Source organism: Sander vitreus, chromosome 22, assembly GCF_031162955.1.
Source record: "Sander vitreus isolate 19-12246 chromosome 22, sanVit1, whole genome shotgun sequence".
Lineage (NCBI taxonomy): Eukaryota > Metazoa > Chordata > Actinopteri > Perciformes > Percidae > Sander > Sander vitreus.
The window spans coordinates 5,876,583-5,896,618 of NC_135876.1; the positions used below are offsets into that span (position 1 = coordinate 5,876,583).

At 42.4% G+C, this 20,036-nt stretch overlaps 1 protein-coding gene across 2 annotated transcripts in view; it reads left to right on the forward strand.

The window, feature by feature from the left end:
- mpp7a (MAGUK p55 scaffold protein 7a) overlaps window positions 1-20,036 on the forward strand; it is a 184,187-nt gene that overhangs the window by 77,387 nt on the left and 86,764 nt on the right. For both annotated transcript variants that reach the window (XM_078280190.1, XM_078280189.1), the window contains exon 3: window positions 1,132-1,250. In XM_078280190.1, coding sequence (XP_078136316.1) covers window positions 1,132-1,250 — 119 coding nt within the window. The remainder of the gene's footprint in view (window positions 1-1,131; window positions 1,251-20,036) is intronic.

The following is a 20,036-nucleotide window of genomic DNA, read 5'->3' on the forward strand; positions in this document are numbered from 1 at the left end:
GAGGATTTTGGTTGACATGCCAAATTTCCCTCAGCGTCCTTAGGAAGTACAGTCTCTGCTGGGCTTTCTTTAGGAGCTGATGGCTGTTGTGAGACCAGGTGAGATCTTCGCTAATGTGTGTTCCGAGGAATTTAAAGGTTTTCACCCTCACCTACCTCTGTCCCAACGATGTATGTTGGTGTTCGTTTCTCCTTCCTCCCTCTCCTAGGATCGATAATCATCTCCTTGGTCTTGTCTGCATTTAAGGAAGAGATTATTTTCCTAACACCAGGACACCAGTTCTGCCACCTGCCTTCTGTACGCAGTCTCCTCACCACCAGTGATCAGCCCAATGATCGCACACTTTCAAATGCTGGTGTCAGTCTGGGAGGCTACGCAGTCATAGGTGAAGAGGGTGTACAGCAGCGGAATCAGCACACAACCCTGTGGGGGTCCCCTGTGCTTAGAGTTCTGATGTCAGATGTCTGTTGTCCTGACTGACTAACTCTGACTGACTGCGGTTTGCAAGAAAGTTCAGCATCCAGTTACTTTTTAACTTGCACGTCTCAAAAAATGGTCCCAAAATGCTACCATTTGGTCGCAGGTCTGGGGCTCTGGATTGGGGACAGCAGTGTTGTCGAACAACAGGAAAGGCTGCAACAATGGTGGGAAGTAGAGGCTGAGGGGAAATGCTTTATTGCCTCTATAGGTTTCCTTTTCCTTCCAGTGACGAGCAGAAGAGCGGTGTTAGAGTGTGTGTTTCTTTTTTGTTTTTTAAGTTTGTAGCACTTTCAGGCTTTCTTTTTGTGTTGCATCTGAGTAAGAGACAAAGAAACAGAGATGAAAATGAAGTGTGTGTGTGTGTGTGTGTGTGTGTGTGTGTGTGTGTGTGTGTGTGTGTGTGTGAGAGCGCCATAGTATAGGCATCTATATGTATGTTAAGAAATACATGTGTTGTCCTGTCTGTTGCTTGACTGTGTATATATATTCCTACACACATACAGCATACAGCGCTTATGTTCTTGTATGTATTATTAAACTACAGATGTATGCACATCTGTTTCTACGCATGTGTTTTGTGTGTGAGTGCATGCATGCACTCAATCCTCCCACTGCCATGCCAAACCTCTATTTCCTCTTCCTCGTCTTCAGGTCTGTACGAGCTGCTGGCGGCTCTGCCCTCCCAGCTGCAGCCCCATGTCAGCCACCCTGAGGACAACATCTTCCTCCAGGACATGTTTGGGGAGAGAAGCCTCCACTCGCTGGTCAAGGTAAAACAAAAAGGCACCTCTTTCTTTTAGAGTTATGTGTTGAAGTTTTACTTACTGGTTCAGTTGAGATGTTGACCCACGAGATATTGATACCCACGTTGCTATATCCAGGACACTGCAGTTGTCAACGCGCACATTCATATCCATCACTTCAGTTCTTTATGAATGCATAACATCGAACCAGCAATTCTTTATTTCCAGCAATATAGAAAATCCTCTTCTTGCGAATCACGTGTAATTTAACCAACATGTAGTTATATTCACGTTCATGTAATTTAAAGTGCTCATATTATGCTCATTTTTAGGTTCATAATTGTATTTTGAGGTTGTACCAGAATAGGTTCACATGGTTTAATTTTCAAAAAAACACCATATTTTTGTTGTACTGCACATTGCTGCAGCTCCTCTTTTCACCCTGTGTGTTGAGCTCTCTGTTTTAGCTACAGAGTGAGACATCTCACTTCTGTTCCATCTTTGTTGGGAGTCGCACATGTGCAGTAGCTAGGTAAGGACTACTAGCCAGTCAGAAGCAGAGTATGAGGGCGCGCCATGCTAGCAGCTAGGCCAGCATTATAACGTGTTACAAAGTGACCACGTTTGTCTCTGAAGTAAAGGCTGGACTACAACAGAGCTGTTTGGAGCAGTTTGTGAACAGTGTTTTCTGTTGGAGATGGTAAGTCACTTTGGGGTGGACTTTGGGCTTTTTCACTTTGTAAACCTATAACGTGCACAAACAAGATATATATATAACACAATAAAGGAAAGGGAAAAAGCCAGAAAGCATAATATGAGCACTTTAAAGAGTGACAGTGCCATAATCATGAATAATTAATAACTAGCAATGTCACCGCAATATCTGCATATTTTTACACAACCTGCAAAAGGGCCCCTTCATATGTTCTGAGATGACGTTATGGACCATTTTGACACTTTTTGTCGCTTTAGATAAGGAGACACAATAGTTCTTGCTTTTTTAAATCTCAATATAGCCTAAGCTATGAAATATGGAATAGTAGGAGAAGTTGTCACAGCCTCAGGCCAGACAGACAATGTTGTCTGTATATGTAACACTGGATCTGGAATCTCCTTCAAATCTGCGTTTGAGTCTACGTTACCCACCTTTACGTACACATCCTTCCTCTTGTGGGATGGGACAGAATCCAAATTCTATCTCCCACGACCCCAACCCCTGATCCGACCTCGCCTATTTACATCAAAACATACATTTACACCTTTGTGCAGCACTGCTTTATTCAACCTCCTCCTGTGCAGTCTCATTCGTACATTAGTTTATTGTCATTCCAACAGTCTATCCACCCAGATCTTCTTACTCCCCCTTCTGCCAGCATGAGTGGGCCTGTGGTCTGGTTACTGCCTGATAAACTAGATAGCTGCAGAGTTTGGGGAGAAGATGAGCACACTTGATATCTTTTATACACCAGCAGACAGACGGAGGTAATGAATATAACACATTCTGTCTGTCTTTTCTAACCTCTTCTTCATTTGGGATTCTCTGCAATTGGCAGTCAGTCTCCTTTTTCTTGAAAAGGGAACAGGAGGGCTTTTGTACTTTGCTTGTTTGTCAGTCACTATTCAACCAGCAAATACATGTAACAACTGCTTCACCTCTTTCTCTAGTTCACTGATGTAGTAAGAAAACTCTAACTCTAATTGTTAGAGCTACATTTGACTATATCCTTTGTATATGGTCTACATTTTGAAAGAATGCCCCACACTGTATTCATGTGTTGACATGATATAGTTCACCCCTAGCTGGTCTCTCTGTTTTTTTTCCAGCCAGAATCATTATGTCACAGAAACGATTGAGAGAGAAAAATTGACATAATTTTCATCCCTTTTTTTTTTTTTTTTTTTAAAGAAATCTTTTCTGTGTAAGCATGTTTGCTTAGGATCCAGGGTTGTTATGCGCCAATGTGAGCACGTAAAAGTGCCTGAATTATGGCATACCTCAGACGCTGAAGCAAAACCCCGATGTCGGGACTTGAGGAAACCAGAAGGGTTTCATTTGATGCCTGGATTGTTATGGATGGCCAAAGACTAAGGCCTCTTGAACACGGATAATGATGGGCTGGGCCTGCGTATGTTCAGGGTTTATTCTTCCTGGCCCCAAAGAAAACACGGCATAGTGTGGGGCAGATAGAATGATGCTAATGAAGGTGGCATTATGTTTCTGTGATATTTAGCCAGACATAAGGGTGGAGCTCCCAATTCACCTAGCCCTCTAACCACCATGATTATACCTAGCTAAACTTTCAAGAGGAACTCAAAGGGGAGAACGTGTCAGCGGAGTTAAGACAATTTTACCTGGAGTGCAAAAAAGCTTTGCACCAACTGCAAGAAAAGCCCTCGGGTTTGGACCTCTGATTAGAAATACATGTCTATATTAAAATCAAGTTTTCTGTCAGTTGTAAACTATAAGAATAATGAAAAGAATATACACATGGATATACAGTATACATGGGCTGGATGATTATGTACAGTATGTCTATGTCTATATACTGTATATGCAGCTTGTAGGATTTATATTGACAGTGACAGATTGATGGTTTTTACTCACAGCGTTTCGAAAATCCTTGGGCTACGTTTTTCTTTTATCTCTTCTATAATTTTTGCAAAAGCAAAATGAAACCTTCAAATTGCCTAAGAAACAAGCAGACAATACAAAATAAACAAGCTCATTTATTTATTAATGATTAATGTAGCCTATCAGTGTGGTAGACTATGACAAATGAATGCAAATGCAAGTAAATATGTCTAAGCAGAGTCAGCAGGCGGTGGGGGATATTGTTTGTCTGTAAATATAACGGTATGTGACAGAGGCTGGACGCTGTCGGCAGATCCAGCTGGGCCGGCGTTTCTGTGGCCACCGCTGTGGTTGTACTGGGCAGCTTCCAGGTGTGAATGTGATCAGGGCTTTCCTGCAAAAGAGAGGCTTCCTCTCAGTAGAAACTACCCATAATAAATAAAGGTACAAAAATCAAATAAATAAAAATAAACAAACGGACGTCGCTTTACGTGACCCTTCAGAGGAAAGAATGTTTCATCCTTCTAAAAACACATCTCTGTTTCCTCTCTCCTTGAATGGTTTCCTTGGAAGCTTGTGAGGGAAACGTGAATGCAATTCAGAGACTTTTGATTTACCCGTAATCTCCCTCCGTCTCCACCGCAGCTCTCCTGTCTGCCCTGCGTGTGTGTGTGTGTGTGTGTGTGTGTGTGTGTGTGTGTCGGAGCTGAGGCCCGCTTTCAGTCAAACATGCAGAGGAGAGGACAGAGAAGCTTGTGCTTACACACCGGCATTTAGAACCGATTGATTTACCGTGAATCGGTAGGCTACTTAGTACCTCCGTAAATCGGTCGGTACCCTAGAAAGTAACCCGACCTTAGAAGCAGTTTCCCCTTTCTCCCCATCCTGTCTTTTTTTTATTTAAACTGCTTATAAAGGGAAGCCCAACACCCTAAATGCTATTCCGGAATTTGAATGCCACTTTGTCCATGTGCCAGAGAGATACTGACTAAGTATCGGTTAAGGTCTAAGCCTAAGCCTATGTAACCAAGTTCACTATTGCTACTGTAGCAGAATACAGACACCCAGTACAATACAGGTATGGTCATGTCGCGCTGTCACAGCCGCAAAATGATCAGATAAGTCAGTATCACGGAACCACATTATTTCTTGACCACAATAAGCCTGTTTTTAACCTATTTTCTTATTCACCCTTTTTATTCAATGGAGAGAAACCGAGCTGCTTTTAGCGTCTCTTACTGTTAACGTGGAGGCATAAGTGGAAACTGCCCCACTCCAGACAAGCAGAACTGTGTGTTTCCTCTGCTTTCTACTTGGTACTGAGATGTGAGCCAGCCTGTCAACTAGTGAGCCAAATGAACAGACAGGGAGACTTTGAAACACACAGAAGTACAGAACAACCATCTCGCCTTACAGCAGAGACCAGCACTCAGACGCAACATTCAGGTGAACATGGCTAATGTCAGTGGCACACCATTAATAAAACCTTAATTGTCCCCTTCCTCTAAAGCCCCACCACCAAAACTCTACAGATACAACCTTTTATTCCACAAGGCTGTGAAGGGATGCTTTGGGAATGGCTAAACACCAGAGAGAAAACACACACACGTCATGTTAATCTGACAGGCCCTGCAACCCAGGTCGCTCATATGGAAACGCTCAAGCCTCACCTGGGTAATTATATAGCATCAGTTACTGGTCAGTCCGTCTGGAGGGAGAGAGAAGCACCAGAGGAAGAGGAACAACCCTAACCTGTCAAAGATGGAAAGAGAGACAAGAAAGAAGAAGACCTACATGAAGACTTAAACCAGACTTAGGTTCTTTCTGTCTCTCCTCACCTTCCTTCATCAGATGGTTGGGGCAGCCTCTCACGTCCCCCTAATCCTATTATGTCACAGAGATGAAACAAATATTTTCTAATATCATCTTTCAACAGGGCCCGGGGCTCGCAAGTTCGCCTCATTTTGCATCGGCGCAGCATCAGAGCTGACATGTAATGTGAGCGCTGGCGTGTATAGCTAGCATAGCCAAAACGACGCAGACAGTTCCCCTCTTTTCAATTAAAGGGAGTTACTCATGTGTGCTTTTCATGAATTCCACCACACTCACTGTTCCCCTGCCAAGTTCCAGCTCCACAAAAAGCCACAGGAAATATAATGCAATATTCAATTTCCACCTGCCTCAGGTGTTGCTCTCCTTAAAGACCAAGATTCTGTCAGCAGGCCTTTAGCCAGGCCCTGAGATCCCTCATTTTGTGGTCAGTCAATTTCCCCTTAAATGCTGCTCCTGTTAGTTGCTAATAGGCTTGGCACTTGCAACATTGTTAAACAGCAACATTGATGTGGGCTTGCCAGTTTGTTTTTTAGTGCTACAGGCACTTTAATTACATGTAAAGGTGCTGCTAGCTGATGCTTTTACCAAAGTGGAAAATTTCAGCTATTTTTGGTAAATGAGCTCATTGTCAGACAACTGGACTGTATTCCTTGAGTACCAGACTTGGTATCCCATGAATAACTGGATCACGCTCTAGGTAGCCCTCCAAGTGTTATGACTCACCCTGTAATGTCCATCAACTCTACTCCTTGGCAGTGAGCATAGACTTGCCCTTTGGGCACTTATCTTATCCTTTCCACACCTCAAAACATAGATCGCAAAAAGAAATCTGTTCTAAACCTCTCTGTGAGTCATTTAAGCCCCACACCCTATACGCAGCAATAAAACCCGGCTAATCGTCTATGGTTCAGAACTCAGCATGTAAACCTATACGACCTCAGAGATCCACTTGTACTGTCTGTGGTCAGCAAGTCCTGTGCCCTGGTCGGCTCTGAGGTCTATATTTATTATTTTGGGGGAACAGGGATCCTCCCGGGGAGTTAAGCAAATTCCTGCAGGCTGCTTAGGAGAAGGGAGCTTTCATTCTTAAAAAGAAATTACCTTCATATTCATCTAGTCTCCTGAGCAAATCAGTGTAGCTTCTTGTATTCGTATTGAAAAGGATCGGTATGGTAGTGATTGTAAATGAAAAAACTGTGCGAATATTCTGGTTTCAGTGATTCAACTTACCATTTCTTGCTAGAAAATATTCTTTCTGACAAAAGCTGGGTGGTTATTTACGGTTTGAAAATCTCACTTGAATCCAAAATGAATCCCTGTCCTTGCAATGTTATATTCCGCGCTTAGGCTACCTACCAAATATTTTCCTCAGAGTTTAATGGTCGACCACAGCATGAAGTCGAAAGATCATGCTCAATGTCCACAAACAAGTACCTCTGAATTGAGCCAGAAGAGCTAGACGAATAGACGATTGATGAAGCCTAAGGCAAGGTTGTGATAGGGACAAGGGAAAGGAGGAGGGCTACTCCTTAGTGCAGCAGACAGACTGCAGTATGGCCTGCTGACTACTGAATAACCTTAAAACACATTGACTTGAACCATTTCGAGAGCACTGGGGGGACAGCGAAAAAAAAGGAAAGGCCTACAGATCCACCAGTCCACATTCTATCAGTCAAATGTCTGTATTGGTAATCAAGGGAAATCTCTGGAGTGATCCCACAGCCATTATTCCAGGTCACTTTGGTTGACCCCGATTATGTATTCCAGAGGAAAAGAAGGACTCAAAGTGAAACCAGAAGGCCTATACTATACGAAGCCAATATTAATAGGACATGAAGCATACACAAAATATGGAAAATGAGGTTTGTGGTGCCATATTGTGTATTTATGGCTCCCACATGGCCTGAGAACTGCCTGAAGACATCATGGGCTCACCTGGAGCTTTTAAAGGTAGTCTTCACAATTGTTTAATTGACTGCCTCAGAAGTACTTAAATCAATCTGATTCAGTAAGTCAGATGCTTTTGTCCTGGCTTCATGCCCTCAGTCTTTCAAAATCATGCTTCCTAAGTCAATAGCTGCTAAACATCACATGAATGAGTTGCTTGATTGATATATGCCACTTCCCTTGGTGATGTTTCCGTTGTGTGCAAATTTAGAGGCTGAAGCACAAACAGAAAACTTGCATTGGGGATTTTAGCTGTCTCTCAAGACGGCCTTTGTATATACACAATATGACTGTGTCTTGGCCTCACAGAATCCATGGCGACTATGGAGGTGTGTCAGGGGCTTATCTGCTTCCTTTTACAAAGGCTCCAGGAGGAAATGTATCCCCAATCTAAAGGATGTGGCTGTCATGACTGTTGGGCAGCTGCTCTGATCTTTCTCTCTCTCTCTCTCTCTCTCTCTCTCTCTCTCTCTCTCTCTCTCTCTCTCTCTCTCTCTCTCTCTCTTTCGTCCATAGGATCTACTGCTCTTAATCAGCTGTCACATTCTCCAGGCCTTTTCCACAACAAATACGAGACTGGCTCAGGCACCAGACCACTCTGTATGGGGACTTGGAAAGGTGCTGTGTTTGTGTGAATTCTTTGTTCAACAGTATGAGGATCATTGACATAGTTGCCCATTAATCAGTTGACAACCCAGCGTCATCAAGACCCTCAATACACTGTTGTGGCTCCAGAAGCCGGTCCAGGCCAAGAACAATTTTAATTGGCTAAGACAATGAATGATTATGGAAAAGTTAAAATATGTTTTGACTAAGGGAGGCATACCGACAGGATCATATCAAGTATCACCCTGGAGAAATTGGTGTTAAGAGAAAAAATGGATGAAAGCCTTGGCAGACCTTCCTAATAGTATTACTTGTGTGTTTATATTTCTAAATAAGTGTTGTTAATTGATAAAAATGTAATCAAGTTAATCACAGTCATGGGCTGTGATTAATGGGGCAAAAAAGTATTTAGTCAGCCACCAATTGTGGAAGTTCTCCCACTTAAAAAGATGAGAGGCCTGTAATTTTCATCATAGGTACACTTCAACTATGAGAGACAAAATGAGAAAAAAAATCCAGAAAATCACATTGTAGGATTTTTAATGAATGGTAAATTATGGTGGAAAATAAGTATTTGGTCAATAACAAAAGTTCATCTCAATACTTTGTTATATACCCTTTGTTGGCAATGACAGCGGTCAAATGTTTTCTGTAAGTCTTCACAAGGTTTTCACACACTGTTGCTGGTATTTTGGCCCATTCCTCCATGCAGATCTCCTCTAGAGCAGTGATGTTTTGGGGCTGTCGCTGGGCAACATGGACTTTCAACTCCCTCCAAAGATTTTCTATGGGGTTGAGATCTGGAGACTGGCTAGGCCACTTCAGGACCTTGAAATGCTTCTTATGAAGCCACTCCTTCGTTGCCTGGGCGGTGTGTTTGGGATCATTGTCATGCTGAAAGACCCCAGCCACGTTTCATCTTCAATGCCCTTGCTGATGGAAGGAGGTTTTCACTCAAAATCTCACGATACATGGCTCCATTCATTCTTTCCTTTACACGGATCAGTCGTCCTGGTCCCTTTACAGAAAAACAGCCCCAAAGCATGATGTTTCCACCCCCATGCTTCACAGTAGGTATGGTGTTCTTTGGATGCAACTCAGCATTCTTTCCCCTCCAAACACGACGAGTTGAGTTTTTACCAAAAAGTTCTATTTTGGTTTCATCTGACCATATGACATTCTCCCAATCCTCTTCTGGATCATCCAAATGCTCTCTAGCAAACTCCAGACGGGCCTGGACATGTACTGGCTTAAGCAGGGGGACACGTCTGGCACTGCAGGATTTGAGTCCCTGGCGGCGTAGTGTGTTACTGATGCCTGATACCTTTGTTACTTTGGTCCCAGCTCTCTGCAGGTCATTCACTAGGTCCCCCCGTGTGGTTCTGGGATTTTTGCTCACAGTTCTTGTGATCATTTTGACCCCACGGGGTGAGATCTTGCGTGGAGCCCCAGATCGAGGGAGATTATTAGTGGTCTTGTATGTCTTCCATTTTCTTATAATTGCTCCCACAGTTGATTTCTTCACACCAAGCTGCTTACCTATTGCAGATTCAGTCTTCCCAACCTGGTGCAGGTCTACAATTTTGTTTCTGGTGTTCTTTGACAGCTCTTTGGTCTTGGCCATAGTGGAGTTTGGAGTGTGACTGTTTGAGGTTGTGGACAGGTGTCTTTTATACTGATAACAAGTTCAAACAGGTGCCATTAATACAGGTAACGAGTGGAGGACAGAGGAGCCTCTTAAAGAAGAAGTTACAGGTCTGTGAGAGCCAGAAATCTTGCTTGTTTGTAGGTGACCAAATACTTATTTTCCCAAGGAATTTGCAAATAAATTCATTAAAAATCCTACAATGTGATTTTCTGGATTATTTTTTCTCATTTTGTCTCTCATAGTTGAAGTGTAGTTATGATGAAAATTACAGGCCTCTATCATCTTTTTAAGTGGGAGAACTTGCACAATTGATGGCTGACTAAATACTTTTTTCCCCCACTGTAAATAAATGCATGACAAACTTGTTTAAAGAAACAGATTCTTCAACAACTTAACATTTATTGAACAAGTGTTCAATAACCATCTTAATTTCTTGAGGCATCCATATGAATTGCAGACATATTTAGCAGTAACCACCAACTGTTACAAAGTAATGTCTGCTACAAAGTCACAAATATGTTGCATAGTAACATTAGCTCAAATGAATGCAACAATAAGTTGGCCTATTTTAGAAATAGAATGTCATAATGTATGTGAAGAGACAGAGGGAACAGTCTCTACATTCTTGGTTAAAGAGAATTACTTTAGACAGTGTGCATCTGTGCAACATGCCTCCTCCTGTCAACCAGTCTTCTTAGTCTTCTGTCAACCAGTTGCTCAGGCAGACCGAGCTTGTTCAGATTTTCAGATGATAGAGCTGATATCTTCTGCAGAATGTTGCTTGCCAAAAAAGAACAGTCTCTTACATGGCACTGTTTAGTCTGGTCTAGCCAAGTAACTTTTTGCAATATGGGCCAGCTTACCATATGCACCTGCTTGTGATGTCCAGTGGTCTCCAGTAAGTGGAATAAAAGTACCTTCTGCCAACTGCCTCACTTTCGTAGCTTTTTCAGCATCGTACAGTTCATGTATTCTCCTAACAATAGTTCCCCTTCGAAGGTAGCTTGTATGAATGATGTCTTGAAGCCCCCGGTCCTGAACTATGTTGATGGGCCTGCAGTCTGTAGCGACCCATTTAGCGATTGCAGTAGTTAGCTTTGCTGTAGTTGTTTTGTAGACAAACTTGCCCCGGCTGCACTCCGCCAGTGTCGTTTAACGAGCCCGGCTTGTTGACCCTGTCTCAGCACTGGCATCTTTGCTAACATCAGCAAAAATGTGTTTCGCCCGAAGATGGTACTTCAAACTTGCCGTGCTTCGGTGGAAGGACAGTTCATCACCGCAATAAATGCACGCAAACTTGGAAGCTTTTTATAACGAAAGTTGCCATTCAGCAGAGCGGCCATGTTTCCTCTGTCATCGTTTACTCATGTTCACCACGTCACACATATCGCACCAAGCGTAACCTGCGACAACGGGAAGAGGTTGGGCTCAAACTTGACAAATGCTTACTTTGCGTTAAAAAAATCATAACTCCTTAATTTTGTTAGATTAATCGCATGCGTTAACAAGTTAACGTTGACAGCCCTATTCTAAATAAAATGATATATATTGGTAGATCAACCATCACAGAAGCTTGTCTGAGACAAGGTATTATTATTTTATTTTTAAGATTATTTTTTGGGCATTTTAGGCCTTTATTTGACAAGACAGCTGAAGACATGAAAGGAGAGAGAGAGGGGGAATGACATGCAGCAAAGGGCCGCAGGTCGGAGTCAAACCCCGGCCCGCTGCGTTGAGGAGTAAACCTATAAATGGGCGCCCGGTCTACCAACTGAACTATCTGGGCGCCCAGACAAGTTCTTTTTTAAGGTAGGTCCATGATGTAAGATTGTTAAGTTTGCTGCCTTTTGTGTAAACTTGGTACCCACTAATGGCAACTTTCAATGCATGCTGGCATTTCTAATATCTGCTCCTCAATGACACCGGTTTGAATCCAGTTTTGGTCAATGTAAACGGGTTGGTTATACCCTCAAGAGGCTGATGGAAAATATTACTGTCATCTGCATGGCTTGTTAATGAACCATAGCACAATGTCCAGGACCTGATGCTATCATGCCACACTTTTTAAACTGACTTACTGTAACAGAAGAAAAAGCAAATCTCTATTTTTCTACTGCTGCCTTAAACGTATATAATTTCACAGCTATTCCAGTCGCAACACTGCACATGCAATCCCCCCTCCTTCCCATCTCCCTAACTTGGTCTAGTCTACCAGGCCACGGTGCCTTGACGAGGTGTTCTGGAGCAGACCAAGAGATCGGACCCGGGTGGATTAAGGGAGGCCTGATACTGGATCAGCTCTGGTGGGTAGATATAGAAACAGGAGTGGGAGAATGATTGTCAACTCTGACTGGTCCAGCCTGAAGTTTTCTGGGCAGTGGACATTAACCAGAGGCCTTGAGCCTCTTTGCAGGACTCAGAAACAGAAACACTATCCAGCCCTGTGATCTCCAGACCTCCCTTTCTCCTTCCATCAGCACACCTCTCCATCTATCAAGCTTGCGCTCACTTGCAAGCTCTCTCCCTCTTTCTGTGCCAGACATTGCTTGCGTTTGTGTGTCTGGGTTAGTGTTTGTAAGGCTTGAGGCATTGTCATTGTTCTTCTAACTGTTGCATACGCTTTGATCACGAAGAGAGCATAAATACAGTTTGAATTTCAGATTTTTTTCAGATTCTTGAAAGGTCTCCAAGGTGTCTGACCCTTAACCTTAACAGCGATCCTTCACAGTGGCTGAAGCTCTTGTCTGAAGATTGATGAAGATGGATGTTATGTTTTTGTTCCAATCTATCCTTGTTAGAATGATTTCATAACAATTCTTACTCATGTTAATATTTTTCTTCTAATTCTTTTTCTCCTTGTGTGTTGCTGTGTGTATTTTAAGCCCACAGGGTATTTCTTGAAAACACAACTTAGTCTCTCTAACTACTAGGCCTCTGTGGAGACAGGACACACACTGCTTCTTTTGTAGCATGTTTTTTTTCCAGCTTTCACTGAAGGTGCACCTTCATTCATCTTTTCTCAGCCTCTACTTCAGGGAGCTTTCCTCCCTGAGTTTTTAGCATTTTGGTCGTGACTCTTCTACCTTATTTTAGTAGCACTACATTTCTCATCGGAGGAGCTTCAGAATCCCAGTCTTTGATTCGGTTGTGTGTCCAGGAGTTACACTCTGGTTTGAACTAAGCCCTCCTTGGCTGTAGCACACTGTCTCACTGTTGTTTTATTCCACCAGGCCACTTCTCCCATTTGCCTGGAGCAATGCTGCCTCACCAAAGGGACAGAGAACGTGCTGTGCAAAAAGCAGGGTAATGACTTTAAAATGCATTACTGCATCATGGACAGGCATTTGGAAAGTGTCTTTAACTGTAAATAAAAGCATTTCAATCTTGCAATTGCTCACCGAGCAGAGGAGAAATTCCAAAGTAACTAAGTAAGTCAAGGTGGTGGAGCAACAACTAGCTAAGCAGATGTCACTAGGACTGTGGTATGTTGGAGCGTTGAAGACACTGGCAACATCTCTAATTTATTTCATCTGTTTTCTAACAAAGATGATCAGTACAGATGAAGTAACCGAAGCTGCCTGCCTGGCTTTTTACGGCCTTCTTCTGTAGAAGAACAGACAGAGAAGTCAGAGCACAGGGTGGAGTTGTTGGGACTTCATGAACAGTAGAGAGTAACTGTATAAATATGACGTGGCTATATGAAATTAAACAGATGAGGATACAAATTTCCAGGAATTGCCCTAGAGTGGCTCTTAAAGTTGATGCCATAAAACATGGAACAGACTGACAGCAGTTTAACTCTGTACCATGTAAACAGTGGAGTCTACTTAGGCTTATGTTAGCTGCATGCAAAGCATGATCTCTGTCCGTAGCCCTATCACTACTCTCATGCAAGGTCCTGCGTCTCTCCAGGCCATTACAAAGCCACTGTATTGCTTGCTCTTTCCAACACCTAACTTCACATCCCATCTGGGGTCCTCAAGGCACAGCTTTCTGCGCTCTACAGCTGAGCTGAGCAACCATTTGCCTCCCTCAGGCCTTCAACAGATTTACCTCCACGACGCGCCTAATGCACCATGTTTTATAGCCTGGTAACGTCGGCTTTACACTGGGATTTGAACCTCTAAGCTGACCTTGACACATGGCTGCTCTGTTGGTTGAGACACAGTCCTAACAGGTCATGATTGATTACAGAAGGCTGTGTGGATAAGTCAAGCTGAAATGGCTGTACCTGCTTAAGGCCAACAGTTGAGCTGGAGTTTTGACAGGCAATGAGGGGTGTACATATGCAAAGTCATTTAACACATAGTTGTGTTTCATTTTTCTTACCAGAAAGTCAAATAGACACTAGTGTATTTGAATTCTGTTGCAAATGACATCATGAACTCTGGTGGTTATCAAAGATGGATGACAACTTGAAACGATTCAAATGAACTTGTCTACACATTGTTCATGTCTTATTGCCTATAGTAAGTTAGTTTTGTAAGTTTTCTGGTAGGGCTGCGCGATGAATCTAATCGCAATTGCGATGTCAATCGATTGCGATTGCATAACCGCATAAATTGTGCAATTTAAGTAAACAAAAAGGTGTGCTGTGCGCATGAAACTCTTGTGTGCTCTGTGTGCACTGCAGTCTCCACGTTGTAACACCCTTCACTTTACCGACAGTATTAACAATAGATGAACGCAACCGTGTATCTTAAGAAGCTAGGTGTTTACTGTTAAGTCACTTCACATCGTCTTTGCTATCTTTTTTTTCCTATGAGATGCCTTTATTGTACTTTTTGGAATCCAGTGACACCGACACGAGAAAATGGTCCTATCCCTCCCTCTCCCTTTACATACACAGCCTGAGAAGGAGGGGCTGCAGGGTGGGATGTACCGTGATCCCGCTTGTAGTCTTAAATTAAACACAGAGGTAATAGCGAAGACACATCCAGGTGCATTTCCACAGACGAGCACGACATGCTCTCTTCACCACTCAGGCACTGGCGTCACTCACTCGCCTAACGTTCTCGCTTTCACCACTGCCTGATTTATGGTTCTGTGTTGAATCTCCATTAAATCTGCACTCGGAATTACGCCGTATTAAGCGCCCCTCGTAACAACCTTCACAAAAGATAACCAGCGACCTGTCAGTCTGTTTAGGCAGTAGCACGTCTGTTGTGTATGGTCACGTGAGTATCAGAAGTGTAGGTTTTCAGAGCATTTTGTAACTTAATCACTAATTATATTACACCCATCTTGAATGTCATCGTTTATAAGGGCATACCAAATGTATTCATTTAATATGAATTAGTATTTTTGTTTTATTATTTAATAATAATTATTATTATTTAATTTTCTAAAAATATTGAGTTATTTAAAAAAAAGTATTGCACATTTTTTAATCAAGTAAACTCATGATACCATGATAACACAATCGTAATCGCAGTATTGTAAATCGCAATTGCAATATGACTTTTTCTCCAAATCGTGCAGCCCTATTTTCTAGCCTATAGGGTCAAAATACTGAAAAACATTTCCAGTGGGAATGTCATTAGAAGGGACTAGGGGTGGTACGGTTCATGAAAAAAACATCCAAACCGCTCGGTTCGGAGCGTGTGTGCGTCTCCCGGTTCGTCAGGACACTGTTAATGTGCACTAACCACTTACTGCCGTAGTGCCCACTTTATACACCTATGTTAAAACACTGGAAACGACGAGGGGGATGAGCAACATGAACGCAACACATGGCAGCTGATTGGACAAACGCGCCACGTGGTTCTTGCTGCTCCCGAATTTCAAAACAGACTCTAATGGCGTCTCGTTCTGAATACGATTTCGTATTTTACGAAAAATAGTTCACCGAAAAGTGTTTCTGAAAACATTTTAAGCGAGAAATAGGCCATGCAGTTGCTGAATCTGTCCGTTTTTTTGACCGACAAAGGTCAGTTTAAAAGATTTTGGTCAGATTTTGAGAGGCGCCGAGCCGACCGCTCCTCAGGTGGAGTGTGGAGTGCTGCAGGTCACGTCACAGGCAGAAATGTCAAGTGGGAGAGATGAGGAAGGCTGCCCGGAGTTGGAGGATGCACCAGCGTCGTATATAGTCTGTGCAACATGCATTCAATATGCTAATTTTAGCTATATATCATATGCTGAAGTATATTTCTGGAGTGTTAAAGATTAAAAGAAAAATAACAAGAACCGTACAGAACTGAAAACCGTGACCCTAAAACCGTGATACGAACCGAACCGTGGATTTTGTGAACCGTACCACCCCTAGAAGGGACAGATGCTGTTATTGTGTCATCTAACAGTGTCCACAGTGCTGCTACTGTAGAACGCTGTCTAGTTAAAAATAGTTTGTGTAGTGAAGAAAATAATGTCTAACGATCCTAAAACATATGTTTTAATTGCACACAGCATCTGTAGCTGCCCACAAAGACAGCAAACAAACTGCTTTTCTTGTCATTTTCTGTCCTACAGGGTGATTCTCTGTCGCAAATTGAAACTGCTCCATCTGTGCATGTGTGTATGCACCCACATGTTTGATTGGCCCTACAAGTTGGCCCAGGGGCTTCGCTGTCACTCTCTCCCCTCCCTTTGTGGGACATCCAGCTGGGAGGCTCCATGACCAGGGCCCAGCTATTAGTCTGACATGGCCAAGCTCCCCTTCACTATGCTAGGCCAAGGAGAGACTCCAAAGTGGCTGCTGGGAGGATAGTCTCCCCTCTCTGTTCTTTGATGGGATCTGACATCAGCCTGTCGCCTGTCAACACATTCTTGTGCAGCTGCTCTTTAATCGCACATGGGATGGCTGTAGTGTTTTGTGCTGGAGCACAAGCGTGTGGCCTAAATGTGTGTGTATACATGATACCATCTCTGCTCCACATATCAATTTTTGAGCGATGAAGTGTTTTTTGTGTGAGTAAATGAGTAAACGTTAACACACGAGTCAGGCCTATTTTCCATTTTAGTAAGTCTCCAGAGATACAGCTTTGTCTCCCAACATTTTGCAGTTGCAGTGTTAAGGCTGATAAGGAAATGTTTAGCCAATTTAACCAGACTGTTGAAATGATTTGGAATCCTCACCAGGCCACTAGGGCATATCAAATGCATGGTGGAAAACTGGATTGTTTGTACAGTGGATAAGCGAGCTGAAATACTTAAAAGCACTCTTGTTGTGCTCAGTCCAGGGAGTCTTGTGTGAAAGAGCTGTGTGTGCTTTTGTGTGATTGCTTGCCGTGTGTGCGAGTAGAACATGATGGGTGCTGCAGACCCACTGCTGCAGGCTCACTGCGAACGACACTTGACTCTGTTGCTCCTCTAAAAAAGATGATGATGAGCACGAAGAGCAGATGATGAAACAAAGGAAGTTAGCTCCATGGGATAACTTCCAAACCCGCAAATTAAAACAAACTAGCGAAAACTTGAAAATAAATGGCATTCCACCGATCTGGACAAATCTTGTTTAGACAGTCTGAAAATGTTTAGGTAGGCCCTCCAAAATGCCTGAGCAGCATATTACTCAGTATTACTAAAGAAAATAAGAACAACCTCAGGTTTCTTTTCAGCACTGTAGCCAGGCTGACAGAAAGTCACAGCTCTGTTGATTCATGCATTTTTATAGCTCTCAGTAGTGACAACTTCATGAGCTTCTTTAATAATAAATGTCTATTAGAGATACAATTCATTACCTCCTGCCCTCAACGTGTACTGATTTATCTTCAAACGCAGGAACCCTAGAAATAGCTATAATACCTGTCAGTATTTAGACTACTTTTCTCCCACAGACCTTCACCATCTAACTTTAAAGACGTCTTCATCTAAGCCATCTACCTGTCTCTTAGACCTCATCCCAATACTTCTTTACTAAATATGATCAATGTGTCATTTATTATCGGGTTATGTACCACAGTCATTTAAAGTAGCTATAATAAAACCTCTTCCTAAAAAAAACCACTCTTAATCCAGGGGTCTTAGCTAGGAGTGTACGATTCAGAAAATGTCACGATTCGATTCAATACCGATTTTCGATTCAAAAACGATTCTCGATTAAAAAAACAAACAAAAAACAACGATTCACAGTATGAAAATGTAGTTACTTTTCCCATGTGATTGCAGTAGACGTACAATTTAAAGTAAAAGAAACACAACAAATTAAATGTAGTTTGATATTACTTTATATGTCAAAAATAAAAACCTTTGCATCTAAAAACTGCAAAAGTGCCAAGCTTTGGCCAGCTTCCAAATACATTTAATTCAAGTATAAAACTATAAAAAGAGCGTTTACATTTAGCTTTAAAGTGCTGTACTCAGATCAAACAGAAAATACTGCTAAATTTGGTTTAAGGAGTACTTCAGCTACCAGGTTGACTGTTGAAATGTGAACTTGACTGGGCACATTGAACTTCCTAAAATTAGGCCCTTTCTTTTTAGAACTGTGGCAACTACAGTCCAACAGAACTTTTGTGATGTGTCAGAATCACATAATGGATATACATTTAGGTGTGTGTGTGTGGAGATGCACCGATAGACCGGCCGGTGACCGGAATTGGCCGGTTTTCACATGCTCGGCCATGACCGGCGACCAGCAGGTCAGTCTGATATATGCCGATTTCATGCCGGTCAATGCTACAATTAACTGACAACATAAGTTATACGTGTTACAGTTTTCAAGGACAACGCACACACGGACGCGACAGCACAGTCTCTTTTCCCTTTCTCTCAACTTTTCCGCCGTGTGTCGTGCGTACCTAAAATCGGTATCGGCTGGCCTAACTCAAAGAAAATCGGAATCGGCCTGGAAAATTGTAATCGGTGCATCTCTGTGTGTGTGTGTGTGTGTGTGTGTGTGTAACCAGTTCATAGTCCACCACTGGCTGGAATCTGTACATTCTTTTGCAGAAACAGAAGCTGGTCTACGTGTTTTGGAGTGAGCATGCTCCGCTGTGCAGTTACGATGTCTCCGGCAGTTGAGAACACTGTCTCTGACGCAACGGTGGGAGTTTAGAGCATTGAAAGAGAGTGCGTTGGTTGACTGGCACGTTAGGAGGAGGTACTTTAGGTTGTTGTTCGTCCACGTCTTTAATGGTAATCTCTGGGTGATGCCGTACCATGTGAATTCTCAAGTTTGTGGTGTTTCCAAAATACTTAACTTTCGCTTTGCAAAGCCTGCATATAGCATGATTCCTATCAAGGTTATAAAAGCCGAAATGTGTCCAAACTCTCGCCTTCAGTGAGGACGGAGCGTTCTCTCAATACATCCATGGGATGGAGCAGGTTGAATAATTCTTTCTGTGAGGTTTGCCATTGTTTGCGCCGACTAAACTACCTCCGCTGCACTCGTTCTTCTTCTGATTATGACTAGAGTGCCCAGGCGTCAGTGTGAATTTGATGCAGCTATGGGGAATGGTGAGGTAATGTCATTTCAGGACAATGTCAAAACAAAGAAAAAAAAATATGAATCAATTTTTGGAATTCTGTGAATCAATTTTGAATCTTTAGAGCTTAAATCTCGATTCGAATTTGAATCGATTTTTTTGCACACCCCTAGTCTTAGCTAATTATAGACCTAAATCTAATCTTCCCTGTCTCTCTAAGATCCTTGAGAAGGTAGTCTCTAATCAGTTGGGTGACTTTCTACATAAAAATAGTTTACTTGAGGATTTTTAGTCAGGATTTAGAGTGCAGCACAGAGACAGCACTGGTGAACATTACAAATTACCTTCTAATTGCTTTAGACAAAGGACTCTGTATTTGTCTTTTTGGATTGTATTGCTGCATTCCACACTATTGATCATCCTATTACAAAGGCTGGAACATCTAATTGGCATTGAAGGAACCGCACTAAGCTGATTTAAGTCCTATGTATCAGATAGATCTCAGTTTGTTCATGTTAACGATGAATCCTTCATGCACGCTAAAGTTAGTCATGGTGTTCAACAAGGCACTGTGCTTGGACCAATTCTACTTCACCTTATATATGCTTCCTCTAGGCAATATTATTAAGAAATACTCCATTAACTTTCACTGTTATGCAGATTATACCCAATTATATTCATCGATCAAGCCAGAAGAAACTAATCAGTTAGTTATACTTTAAGCTTGCATTAAGGACATAACAACCTGGATGACCTACAATTTCCTGATGTTAAACTTAGACAAAACGAAGATATTGTACTTGGCCCCAAACTCCACCACATCTCATTATCTGAAGATATAG